Raw genomic sequence first — 13,303 nt, 5'->3', positions numbered from 1 at the left:
TATCTTGCAAGCTCACCGACATCAATGCAATCGTAAGAGGTGCCGTAAGTAATTAAAAAAAAATAACCGAATTTCGTTTAACTTAGTGACTCGCCTATATGCTCTGTACAACTAATAGGCGTCGCTTCCAGTAATCGAGCCACGGGAGGCTCAGTGGAAGCTCTGTACTTGCGAATAGACACCCCAGACGTACGTACCAACGAATTAAGTACGCCCGACAGTACAGCACCGATTGTAGCTCGTTTTAGGGGCGAAGTCCCTTACGCCGTGGGTCACATGTCCCGTGTCGTCGTAGTCGCCAGTTGCATTGCATGTCAAATAAAACAAATAAAAACGGTGTGACAGCATATCCGCGGAGTGAATAATATAAAGTGGGGCGAAGCGTCCGTCAGTCCGTCCTGCCGTGTGTCCGTCCGCTTCGCCCCACTCGCCATCATTCACCTCGTAGATGTGCTGCGATTTTTAAACACGAATTTTTAAACACGTCTTCCTTGGGGTACTTCGACGCAAAAATTTTGATCTGTCTGTCTGTCCATTTGTCCACCGAAGAGATACCCGAAACGGTTTAAATTTAACCCCATCCGCAGCGCCCACCAATATTGCTCAAGTTTGAGCGTTCATATTTGTGCGATTGTCAATTACAAAGCAATTATTTTTAGATAGGTCGCGTTGTTGAAAAAAAAACAATAACCACGTTCACCTTTTTCTTGCGTATATATTTACAATCGCGCAGTAGTAGGGCAGTAGTAAATCGCGCAGTAGTGATCGCATATACAAGACAAGAAGCTACGCACAGACCACGTCGCTCGATCAGTCTATAAAAAAAAGTACATGACAAGGTTTGAACAATAGATCGATTGTTTTTCGTTGTTTCGCAAAGTTTTTTATTACTGCTTCCGCAAATAGTCAGCATTTCCGAACACGCCTACGTACTTTAGTCCGATGCCAGTGTGACGTCACGAAACACGCTCGTGACGCTCGTGTGCGTATACGCAACTGCTCCGCTGAGTCAGTATTTTTCTTTTTAAAGATGTGACGATAACATTTTCATTCCGTTTCACTACTTCTTCGCTGTGCCTCAAAGTGAAGTACAAAGTTTCATTTATCTTCATATTTATCTATCGTCCCACTTCTGAGCCAAGCAAAGTCACAAGCCACCCGCCTCTAGTTGAAAAATCAAGAGGCCCGTCTACGACGACTTCAAGCGGCTCTGCTTGGTAACCAATGTGTCATAAAGAGAAAACAGTTCGGGACAGTGCGTTGAATTCACGTTTGGCAATCACACCAGAACATTCACGCACAGACACCTAGGAGAAGGAGTGCAAATTTTAGAAAACGCGTATGCAAAAGAAAAAATAGAGAAGAGTAACCAGTATGGAGAGACGTTACGTCACAATACAGATATTACTGGGGCCTTGGCCTGTAGTGCATCTTCAGAAAAAGGCGAACATCCCCGTCATACTTCTTGGTGGATAATCAACTAGATCAGAGCTTGTGATGAACAGCTGCTACATATGAAATGATGTGTTAGCAACGTGTGTATGTGCGCGAGTTAAACATATGTGGCTCCTCCCCAGGCTTTGCGACACAGTCCAGCACAGATTGTGAGAAGAGCCTGCACCACTACTGTATCGCAGGTACAGTCCAGCACAGACAACTTTGTATTGGTCATCATTTCTTTTGTTTCATCAATCAGAAGCGGCCGCCGTTTACCCTTTAGCAAGCGTAGGACAGTAAGCCGAAAATATCCTCTGATGAACAAGCACCCTGTCCTTGTGCTTCTTTCTCTGCACTGACTACGGAGCTGACAGAGGGTGCTGCCAGGCGGTCAACATAACTACCGAGAAGCTCATGGCTTTGACAGAGAGAGAAAGAGAGTAGAGTTTTATATTATTTCAAATTCAACACCGCGACGGCGCGCTTTCGGAGAGAGGGCGCGGCGACCGTGTCGGGCATGGCTCCGAGCCAGCTTCTTTCACCGCCTTGCTCGCTTCGTTCCATCTCAGGCGACTTCCTCGGGCGACCTGCACCTGCCCTTGACACGCGAGCTGGCGCAAGCGACCTAGAGAGCCAGGGCCCGAAGGGTTTCCGTCCTTGCGCCCGCGCATTTGCGCAACCGCGTTTGCATGCTTGAAACTCGCAGTTTCAGCAGATACCTCGCTGCTCCGTAGGCTTCGAAACTTTGTGCGCTGTATTCACACACGTGTATTCACATTGAACTGTGACAAAACAACGAACGGGTTTTTCCTTCTTTTTTTTTTTATGTACCGCTCCAGCTGTTTGCGACAAAAGTTTACGAATACGTGTACACCGTGATAGAGCTGCTTTATAAAGCGGTTTGAATTCGCAGCCCGCAGGTGAACGGCATCCTCTTAGTGCTGCCATGCTTCTTTTGGTTAATACTGTCCGCGTTTGCTTAAGCTTTATTTTCGTACTGCGCAGTCGAAATTACCAAATTTTATGGCGCAACTGAGTTCCTACGGCCTTTATGAACATCTTTCCAGCACCAAGGGAAACACTGTTCCGCTTCAGAGCACACTTACTAGCGCGGCAGAATAAAGGTCCTCTTTTGTGTCTTTTCTTAAACTGTCGAATTGGTGGCAATTTCGGTCAACGTGACGCGAGTTGAATAACGAATTCACGTAACGTCAGTTCGCCATTCAGTTACATAAAGTGTGCGGCAAGGCTCTCTCTCTTATGCTCGGTTACAACCTAAGCAAAACTGACAGAAAAATGGCGAACGTGTCATGGTGACTAGAGTCGTAACCACGGCACACCTGCCCTGACCGAGTAAAAGATCGTTTTTTTTTTTCGCTCAAAATGTAAACCGTTTTTTTTTTTTAAATTATACGCATATTATGAATGAAAGGTTCGTCGTTTCTACGTACGATATTGAAGAGTCACGAAAGAACGGGGGAAAACGATTTCTCGCGTATTACTAAATTAAAATTCAGAGCACCGAAAACCCTGGTTTTGGTGGACGAAGTGGCTCGGTAAGCGAGAAAACATACGAAAAGAAAATACGTTTGAAACGCCACATTGGAACTCACGCACCGAACGCCATGACGTCATATTTTGATGGCATCTACTAGGTCCTACGTAGTTCCTAACTAATAGAAATGAAACATTGTCCTCTGAAGAACCCATGTATTTAATATACCAAGTTTCGGCAAATTTGGGCGGGCCGATGTCGCCAAAACACGAAAAATGCACTTCGAAATCAGTGACGACACACGCGGAGTTTTCGGCACGAAATTAAAAAATGAGAGTTGACCCCCAAATTTCCTGGAGTTAATGGTAATGAACCCATGAGAGTGAAGTTGAGGACATTACAGCTATATGAGTATGATGTATCGATCTAAATTGATTGATCGTTTCACTTCAGTGGGTCCTTAAATTTGGCTGAGGAACGATCGCCGAACTCTTTACGCACGAGGACCCGTTTAATTTCGTGACCCAAAACCTACAACACAAACATGGCAAAGTCAGCTATCTGGAGCACTGAAGAAATGCTGACGTCACAAAATGAAGCTAGAGCTACTGCAATAAGCACTTGTGCAAATTTCTTGTAGATGGGATAGTAATCGCTGTGGGTTGAAATGTTTCCCTTTTCTTTCTTTTTTTATGTTGTAAGGGTTTTAACTATCGGACTAATGAGCGCGAGGACGCGTCTGCTAAGTGGCCTTTTCCGTCGCTTAGCGGAGAGGGGAAAAAGCCCGAGCGTCATCCCCCCCCCCCTTTTTTTTTTCCACCTCAGCAATCACAAAGCGACATAAGTTCCACATCGTCGCCGTACGTTCTCTCTCGATAAATAGCGTCGCTTTCGGCAACCCTTTCTTCCACTTTCACGCGACAGGCGGGGTGGAGTACACGACCTGGACGTCCGCAAGTGCTCCACGTCACTTTGCATACAGCGCAATGTAGGTCAGGCGGTGCACCGCTTATCAGCGTCACAAGGGCTTCTTCCCCCCGACGATGACCTTGACGTTTCCGAGCTGTTAATATCCACCCGCGCGAACTGTTGTTAGAAGCGGGTTAACGGTGAAACGAGTTTTACTGGAAAGCTGCGAAGCGCAACGCGAATGACCTCGCCTCAGCTTTTCGACGGTGGGAAAGAGAGATGTGCTGCTGAGCATAAACCTTTAGGTGACGGCTCTCAGTCTCGTTGCAGGACTCTCCGCACACAGCGAAACACACAGTCTGAATGCGTTTCTTCAATCACGTGTACACCGGCCCTATACTCAAAAGATACATTACTTGCTGCGGCGGAGGCATAGGTTTCCCATTTTCTGTGAATAGAAAGCAGGTATGGAGATGAAAGCGGAACAGACTGTGCACTGAGAAAGGCACAAAAAGAAAGCTTAATTGACACGTTATTTCAACTGGCCTCGGCCCATTTTTTTTTTTTTGCTGATTGTTCATTTTAAATAAGTTTAATTTTAATTTTTTTTGCTGCAGAAATTATTGATATGGAGTAGCCGAGGTAATATGGACCTAAACCTGCCCACAGAAGAACAGAATGCGTCATTGTCGTGATCAAAATTATGAAGTTCGGTGCACTACCACATGGAGATACAGGAGCTAAGCAGACTGGAGATGTTTGGTATATTCTAAACTGTACAGTCAGGCTTGCCACCAAAGACTCTAGATATGGCAAACCACAAGAAAAGAAAAAAACTACATACAACATTGTTACCGAAACGATTTTTGACAGCTCCGCATTTCAGAAACTCTGCTCTTGTTGATGTTTTTCACACGTCTGTCGGACGATAGGCAACCGTTCTGGCGGTTGGGATCGCCACATACGTTTTAAGACACGTGTTCTTATACAACGTGCATGTTGTATTAAACCGCCCAGGGTGGAAATGTGAGTTGTTGGGGCTAGCGCTGCCATCGCTCCTCCTTGGCCAAATGCATCACAGCGCTCCGCGCATGAGCCAGTTCCCGATATTATACCTAAAGAACGCAACTGGAGACAAAAAACACAAAAGCAACAAAGGGAATAGGAATCAAAAGCAGTCGTCATAACATGTTTACAGACCAAGAAGAAAATATCTGTAAGTCGACCACCTGCAAGCTTGCTATGGAAAGCTGGCGTATACAAATTTCATTTCTCACCCTATAGTTGGGCCTTGGTAAGAATGATGCTTAATATGTGTGCTAGAATTTGCGTTACTATGTACGTCCCACTTTCTTAAATTCACGTTATATCTCTAGACTGGAAAACTTGAACATTGAAATATTTTCCCACATTTCTCCAAAGCGGACGCAGAAATTGTTAGACAAACCAGCAGGTAAGTTAGCGACAAATAGGCCGCCCACAATCACCCGCAGGTGGAGCAATGAGGGAGGGATACAGTGAAAGAACACGAGATCACTGTTAAATTAGTTTAATACACGCCTATAATAAGCAAGTATGGATACACAGCTGTCTTTCAAGTGGTTGTAACGTGTATATCATCCACGGTCGGTGACCAGGTAGATCACGAACGTCAGGGCATGTCATGAGGTGAAATAACATCACTATCACCGCACCAATGTTCATTCTTCATTGCCTTGTCTTGTGCTGGCCATCATGCAAGATGGCACACCAACTTCAACATATGGAATGTAGCACTAACTTGCTAACGCTGAAGCACTCCTTATCTAAGGTAGTCTTACGTTTTGTACACACACAAGGTGACAGGCAGTTACCGCCATGACACTTTCCTTATAGAAGCGTCAACTTTAGCGTGATGCCTCCACAGCAACTCAACTAACAATCCTTTGAACTCTCCCACATGTGAATCTTTTGCGTGATAGGCACCAGAAAGCGCACGTCTCAACCAGATTAAGCGAACATACTTTCAATACTATTACTACTACTACTAATAATAATAATATGTGGGCTTTAGCATCCCAAAACCACCATATTAATATGAGAGACGCCGTAGTGGAGGGCTCCGGAAATTTCGACTGCCTGGGTTGCTTTAACGTGCATCCGAATCTGAGCACACGGGCCTACAGCACTTCGTAACTGTTTCATAACCTATTCCCCAAACACTAAAGAAACAGGCATCTGCATACCTTACGAGGCTTCGAAAAAGTAGTAGCTCCCTAACCCCAAACTGGTCCAGTATATATGTCGCATATAAGCGAGTACAAAAGTGCGCTGACCTTGTGTCGTGGCAACGCGGGGGCTGCAACAGCTTTAGTGGATCGCTTCGCGGCAAAGACCGGTTGACGACGCAAGGCGACGAAAAGCGGCTGATGCAACTGTTACACAAGATGCCGCTGGATGCGCACTTTCAGGGGTACGGAACCCCGAAGATCCCCGCGAAATCCTAGCTTGGCTTGCGTGGCAAAGACGAGTAGAATTACCCAGCCGTAAGCAGGCAAACAATGCCCACTTTTTCCTCGTATGTACGAATGCAGCTGTTTCTGGGCGTTCACAGGAAAGCGGCAGAACAGCTACGCCGACGCTCCCGTCATGTACAAGGTTGTCTCGCTCTATGAATGGATTGCGCGGCAGCGCCGAAGAAACCTAAGTGCTGGCGGGGTTTCACAGAAACATATATCCCATGTGTACCACACGATGAGAACTTTAGGAAGTCCAAGGCCGGAAATTTTCACCAACATACACGTCACTTATCAGGTTGCACGCGTGTATCACGAAATGGTGTCATCTGCAGCGCGACACGACAATCATTGTACACGCAACGCGACCAGTGCGCACGAACTAGAACATCAGTCAAATATTGATTTCACCAATAGATATGAAGTCGGCGTTTGGTTCGGTCGAGTTGAGTAGTACAGAAACATTAGAGTCCCTGCCCGAATTTCATCCCTGGTCGACACTACGATAAGCCTTTCGATGAAGCACCTTTCCTTGTTTTTGACAGCAGTTACAATAAGTCACGCTAAGCTTGAAACGAAGTTTCATTGCGAAAGCGTCGCTGCCAGTAAAAAAAAACAAGCGCAGTTGCACCTCACCTTCGACCCTGCTGTAGGGGAGCCCTGTACAGTTCCCAGAGAGCGGCGGAGGAGGCCGCCTCATCCTCGGAAGATGTTGCGCCGCGTTGTAGCGACGGCGCCAAGTCCTGGTTCGGCTTGGACCACAGCTGTTCCGAGGTGGAAGAGGGCGTGAATGAAGACTGCTTAGGACGTCGCAGCAAATCCACCAGGGACTGCGCGAACCTCCTGCTGCCCACGATCCTGCTACGGGTGCCCATCGCTCGCGTGGTAGGCCTGGCGACGCCAGAGAAGAAGCGAAAAGCGGCTTGCGGACAGATAGCCCTGCCGATGCGCGAACGATAGCCGCTGCTTGACTACGGATGAAGCCGGTGTCACAATCCCATGTCGTCGCTGGCGCTCCGCGCGCGCCGGAAAGCTTTCCAGATAGAAGAGGAGGGAGACGACGTCATCCTATTCTTCTGCCAGGTCGCTACGTGCACTGCAGTCTATGGTGGACGAAAAAAACTCTTCTACCTGGGGTGGGGTGGCTGGAAGCAAAGCTAAAAGCCCGACCGCCGGCCGCGGTCGCGCTTTTGGCTTCCTCGACGAGGCAGCGAGAGAGCGTACGAAGAAGGGCAGCACACGTGACTATCCGGCAGGCTGTGCGCCGATAGCGGGCACGTGAACAGCGGCTGCTTGCGTGTCAGGCCGCTGCGCCCGCGCGGACGTATCTGCACCGACGGCTTTTTCTCCTTCTCCTCCCAGCAGCGAGAGAGCGTTGAAACAAGAGCGCGTACCCTTCTTCTTTTCCGTGGCACGAATGCGAGTGGCTGGTGAGAGCGGGCGTTGTTCCGTGAGGTAAGGAAAATATTCGTCTCGCGTGCACGTGCAGAGGAATGAACACGTTTCGCCGGAGACACGAGACTTTCCAGGGAAAGCGCGACGGGGGAAGTGGAAGGGCAGTCGACGAGATTTGTACGGAACGTTCTGCGAAAGACCGGAAGTGCGCCAATGGCATAACCGCGGCCACGGAATGACGGAGCCTGCGCGTCCTGCTAAGGCTAGGTGCGGAAGTAACTATCCAATCGGCTGTCAAACAAGCCCGACATCGAGCAAGAAGCCATGTTGTGACAGCTGTACTGATGAATAAGGACTGTTCCACTTGCAGCTCTGAAATCAACTCTTGGTATCTTACCGAAATTCGGAAGAATCTCCCGATGACACAACAGTCGGGCACGCCGGCTTCCGCCCGGGGCTCGAGTTGTAACGGGAACAGGATCGGAAAGCTATATATTTCTTCGAGGTCGTGTGACCTCGAGCTCAGCATCGCAGCAGTGGAACCCCACTTCCCCACACGCGCATAAAATCTTCTATAATAATATAATTATTAGTAATAATATAACTGAATGGGGTCACCAGTACACCAAGATGATAATGATGCAGACTGTAGTGGAGAGCTCCGCACAATGTCAACCCTTTAAGGTTCCTTAAAGGGGCCATGACAAGTAGGTCACCCAACCATTTGGAGTCTCAGCGGAAACTAGAAGTAAAGGGTCTATTATGCCCATACAGATTTGAAATGCGGGCCGTAGTAAACGAATAGTATCTCAATGCGAAACTAGCCCTAGAAATAGCCCGTTTTAAACCCCGCCCACTTCCGGTGACCGCCATTTTGTCCTGGCGCTCGTGAAGTCATGTGCAGCATGGAGCGGAGTGGTCGTCTTCTACCAGCCGCCGCGAATCGTTTCATTGCAGTGGCGAACTGGAGAAAGCTAAAGCATCTCGCTTTCACGTTCGGCTGAACACCGGGCAATATCCTTCGCCGGAATACAGAAGCTCGCACCTGCTTGTTGCACAACTGGCTGCTAGTCCGAAATCGAATCTTCGCACTCGAGCTTATCTGCGCAACACATTATATGCTAAGTGACTAAAGTGTTTCACCTCAAGTGTACTCTAGGGTTTTTTACCACCTGCAATTATGCTGAAAAAAAAAATCACAGCATAGGCACCCGGCAATGCAGTTTACGAGATCTGATGGCAGCGCCAGAACACACAGCCTAGCGAGTGGCGCAGCAAAACCAAACTTGCACGTGCATATCATTTTCTTTTTTAGTTGTGAGCAAGGAAGGTCACGGCTGATTATGTAAGCGCCCAGGAAGCGTTCTTTGAAAACGTACCAAAAAAGGCACTGGCACTTAAGCGTGTCACTGTGTTCAGCGAGCGTTCCATTTTCTTAGTATCCCTGGCGGTCGGTACCAACAATGCTGAGGCGGCCCAAAGAGCTTCGTCACGCCCTCTGGTCCACTGTCGGGTGCCTATATCCACGGAGTGGATGATGAGGAGTGCACGGGGCAAAGCGTCCGTCCATTCATCCGTCCGTCTGTCTGTCTGTCCTTGGATATGTTGTGCTGGCTACGCCGGGGCGAAGGACTACCCATGACCATAAGGAGCGTGGCCCCCCAAAAAATAATAATGCTAATAAACTTGAACCTGTGGGGCAGGTATTCAAGCAATGCTTTTTATTTGGGGGGGGGGGGGGGGGGGATCCTGTGATGCCGCGAGTTAACTCCTACTTTTTTTCAAAGAAGTAAGACGGTGTCGCACGTGTGGTTCACTCAAGATTTTCGCTTTGAGCCGTTGCTGCAACGTAATACTTCTTTCAAGACGCTGCTTTTTTCATGAAGATGCTAATTGATATATTTGTTTCAATTTACACCATTTTCTGGCCATGATGAAATATGGCAAAATGCAGTACTAGTAATGTTTTTGTTAGAAACTCTGGTTATTTCATGATAGACATATCCGCATTTGAGGATTTAATATTAGCGTATACTAAGGAATATGAATACTTCTGGAAGAAATAAGGCGGGAAAGTTGTGTAGTTGACAAAAATATTGTTGTGAACGATAAGGCTACTTAATTTCCAGTGAGGTGGTCTAAGAAAAAAGATGGCAGATGCATTATTCGAGGTAAAGCACGCTTTTTTCTCAACTTATAAAGAGCTTAGAAAGAGTAATTTTTTTAAGCAATAAAAGAATAACCCGAAGGTTGCGTGAAGTTTCTTTTCACTGCACAGCATGTCGGCGCAGGATTCCAGCGGGTGAATCTTCCCTTCCGATAACGCCATCATACAACTGCTCGTCACATATTTAAGCAATACCTCAGTACGTATATTCACGCTGAATCCAGTGACTTAAGACCATGCAATGGCCGTACAATTAAATAACGAAAGCAGGAAACGTCATCTAAGTACTACCATTAACATTATTAACCTTACGCGCCTGCTTTATCATCACAGAAGGAGGTCGTGCAAGCGCTACTGGGCTTTTTGCGAACTACTGGCCTGTCGGAACGCCTCTGAGTAGACTGATTGTGTGTGTGCTAATGTGTCCATGTTTCACTCTTATTTATTTGTTAACTCTCTTTCTCTTTCAACCACGTATTACACAAACCCAGTGTAGGGTAGCATACCGGATACTAGCATCTGACTAACCTCCCTGCTTTCCTTTTTTTTTTCTCTCGTTTCTCTCTCTCTTAGCGGTTACGCACTTGATTAAGTGTGACCACCTGAAACTCTTCAGTGCGCTCGTAAATCTGAATACGCAAGCGTTTTCGCATTAACGCCATCATCGGAATGCGATCGCCATGACTTGCACCGAAACTGCTACAATCACACAGCCATCACGCCACCGTGGCGGATCGCCACGACTAACGCTGAAACACGCTCTCGATGTCCACTGCGCGTGCAATGATACACCGGTAAAAACGCAAGTGTATTTAACTACGCTGATGTTTGAATATTTTGCATATCGTCACGCGAAAACAGATATGGAAATTGCTGCTATGAGCTTGCCAAAGATGCTCAAGTTCTGTAAGATAAAACGAGTGACGGCGTGTTACAACAGTGTTATTATAAGATACATAGCTAAGCCTATTACAACAACGTTATACTGACAAGCTTAGCGTATGCGAGGGGAAAACAAGCTTAACAAAACTGGATGTATAAGTTGTCAGCTGGCAATGTTCGCAACGACAGTGGTCAAGACGATAAGGAGTGTGGACGTCGTCGCAGCCAACACGTGTTGTGACGCAGGAACTCTGACTCTTGACTCGTGAGCAGGGCTATTTTTACCTTCCGGCACCCATGGCAATGCACTGCCGATATGGGCAGAGCGCGTGCTGGCCCCTCGCGTCCAGCCAAAGTGCGCGCTTGCTGGGAAATCACACGATCGTAGCTTGTCTCTTCATTCTCAATGATACCGCATCGAGCTGTGCAACTGTCGTAACGAAGTTACCACGAGCAAATAAACAGTTCCCTTTATTAGCACCGCATTGTTTGGAGACGGCGCTTATCTGTGAATGGTCACACGCAACACTCCATGTGTTGACACAGCCTGGACCATAGAAACGCCCCGAGCGGGGCCACATTCGTGGCTTTGGGAGCTAAAGTCAATGTCATGACAAAGATAAACCAGGGCTGGTGTTGTTAACTTTATCTGTTTACTTTTTCCAGCGATGCTGTCATTGGTGGGCAAACTGCCTCGCGAGTCGGCTCACTCAGACCTTGAACAGACAGCGAGTCCGAGTCTAAGTGTGCCCGATTGAGGAACATTTTGGTGAGAGTGAGTATACGAGATAGCCCGGTTGAGAAAAATCTTGGTGAATCTGAGTTAAAGTGAACCCTGAGCGCAAAAATATATGTCTTTAGTGAGCTCCTCGTATGAGTGAGCTCCACGCATGCGAACAATCGTGAAGACCTCTCGGAGTTGCTCGCCCGCCGTTCTAAGCGACTGAGAGCAGCATTCCTAAGCGAAATGAGACACACAGAGGCGTCTCGCGAACAAAAGAAAGACCACACAAAGAAAAGCGCAAAAAATCCGTCGTGTATACGGTGAGGTACTCGGCTGCTGACCCACAGGTCGTGGGATTGAGTCCCGGCTGTGGCGGCTGCATTTTCGATGGAGGCAAAAATGCTGTACGCCCGTGTGCTCAGATTTGTGTGCACGTTAAAGAAACCCAGTCAGTCGAAATTTCCAGAGCCCTCCACTACGGCGTCTCTCATAATCGTGTGGTGGTTTTGGGACGTTAAAGCCCACATATCAAAGTAGCATCAACGCAATGTAAAAAAAAAAGTTGACGGGGAAACATGGCACATGATACTTCAAGCTTCTTGGCGCGATGCAATGCGCAGAAATCGCCAATCTAAAAGGTTACGAATGAGCCAATTCGTTTAGCACTTGATAGTTTTAAATGCGAAGCATTCCTTCGCGTGCCACATGCAAGCACTTTTAGCGTCTATTCGTGTATCTATCTATCTATCTATCTATCTATCTATCTATCTATCTATCTATCTATCTATCTATCTATCTATCTATCTATCTATCTATCTATCTATCTATCTATCTATCTATCTATCTATCTAATCTATCTATCTATCTAGCCACTTACGTTTGGGTGCTCTCGTGGTCACCCCCTTAACTTGGCGTGAACCAAGATTAGTATGGGAGGGTGAAATGGTTCGATGAATATGACGCGCTTGTCAAGGTCTTAATAATGTCAGAATCCCGTCATATACGTCGTCAAACACCTCCCGCCAGACAGTGGCACACACCCACGGCCGGACATGTGCCACGGGTATGCGGGTATGTGCCTCAGGTTATTGGCATTATTTACCCAGGAAATGTGAGAACGGATGTTGCATATTTCAACGCGTGAGCGTTAAGAAAAAGCTGACATCGGCAGCGTTGACCCGACGAATGCATAAAATAAATGTTAGGGTCTCCGCAGGAATCCAACCCAAGCATTCTGCGTTTCAATCAAGCATTCTACTACAGAGCCACGCGACGTGTCAGAAATACTTTTGAAATAGACCCTAATGTTCGTGAAACATCACTTGTCGTGGCAGTGATGGCTATCCAATTTTATAAACATTACATATGTGTTTCTATGATAAAGCCGTCATGTCGTGTGAACGTCAATTCTAGTTAGGTGACATGCGCTGACGTTGATTTATGTAGGAGCGTCCAGAGCTACCTACCATCATCGCAAGCAACAGCGCTTCATCTCAGGTTATCACTTCTCGTGTTGCTAATACTTACGTATACCTGTTGTCACCATTGCGCAAGTGCAAACAATTGGATATATAAAGATTTGCAACTGCTCAACATATTTCTGTGCGTGCAACATTTGTACATATATTAAACGTCATTTCATAACATGTCGCTCAATAAAAAAAAATTACAACATTGTCAACTTTCCTCCCCATGCTTCACATAACGTCAATTCCCAAGGTACGTGAGATCTGCGGAATATTTATCTACTCGTACTCGAGCACGAACGAACTTTAAGCAATTTCGATTAGAGAATTTTC

The 13,303-nt window shown here is 46.9% G+C and overlaps 1 protein-coding gene across 2 annotated transcripts in view; it reads right to left on the bottom strand.

Annotated features, from left to right (window-relative positions):
• LOC119170433 (nocturnin) overlaps positions 1 to 13,303 on the bottom strand; it is a 96,037-nt gene that overhangs the window by 19,439 nt on the left and 63,295 nt on the right. The window contains exon 1 of one of the 2 annotated variants that reach the window (XM_037421596.2): positions 6,973 to 7,634. The exons of the other annotated variant lie outside the window; for it this stretch is intronic. Coding sequence (XP_037277493.2) covers positions 6,973 to 7,211 — 239 coding nt within the window. The 5' untranslated portion in view covers positions 7,212 to 7,634. Of the gene's footprint in view, positions 1 to 6,972; positions 7,635 to 13,303 lie in introns of those variants that run through there. 2 annotated transcript variants of the gene reach the window in all.

This window comes from Rhipicephalus microplus, chromosome 2 (genome assembly GCF_043290135.1).
Source record: "Rhipicephalus microplus isolate Deutch F79 chromosome 2, USDA_Rmic, whole genome shotgun sequence".
Taxonomy (NCBI): domain Eukaryota; kingdom Metazoa; phylum Arthropoda; class Arachnida; order Ixodida; family Ixodidae; genus Rhipicephalus; species Rhipicephalus microplus.
This window is presented reverse-complemented; position numbering and strand designations above follow the sequence as displayed.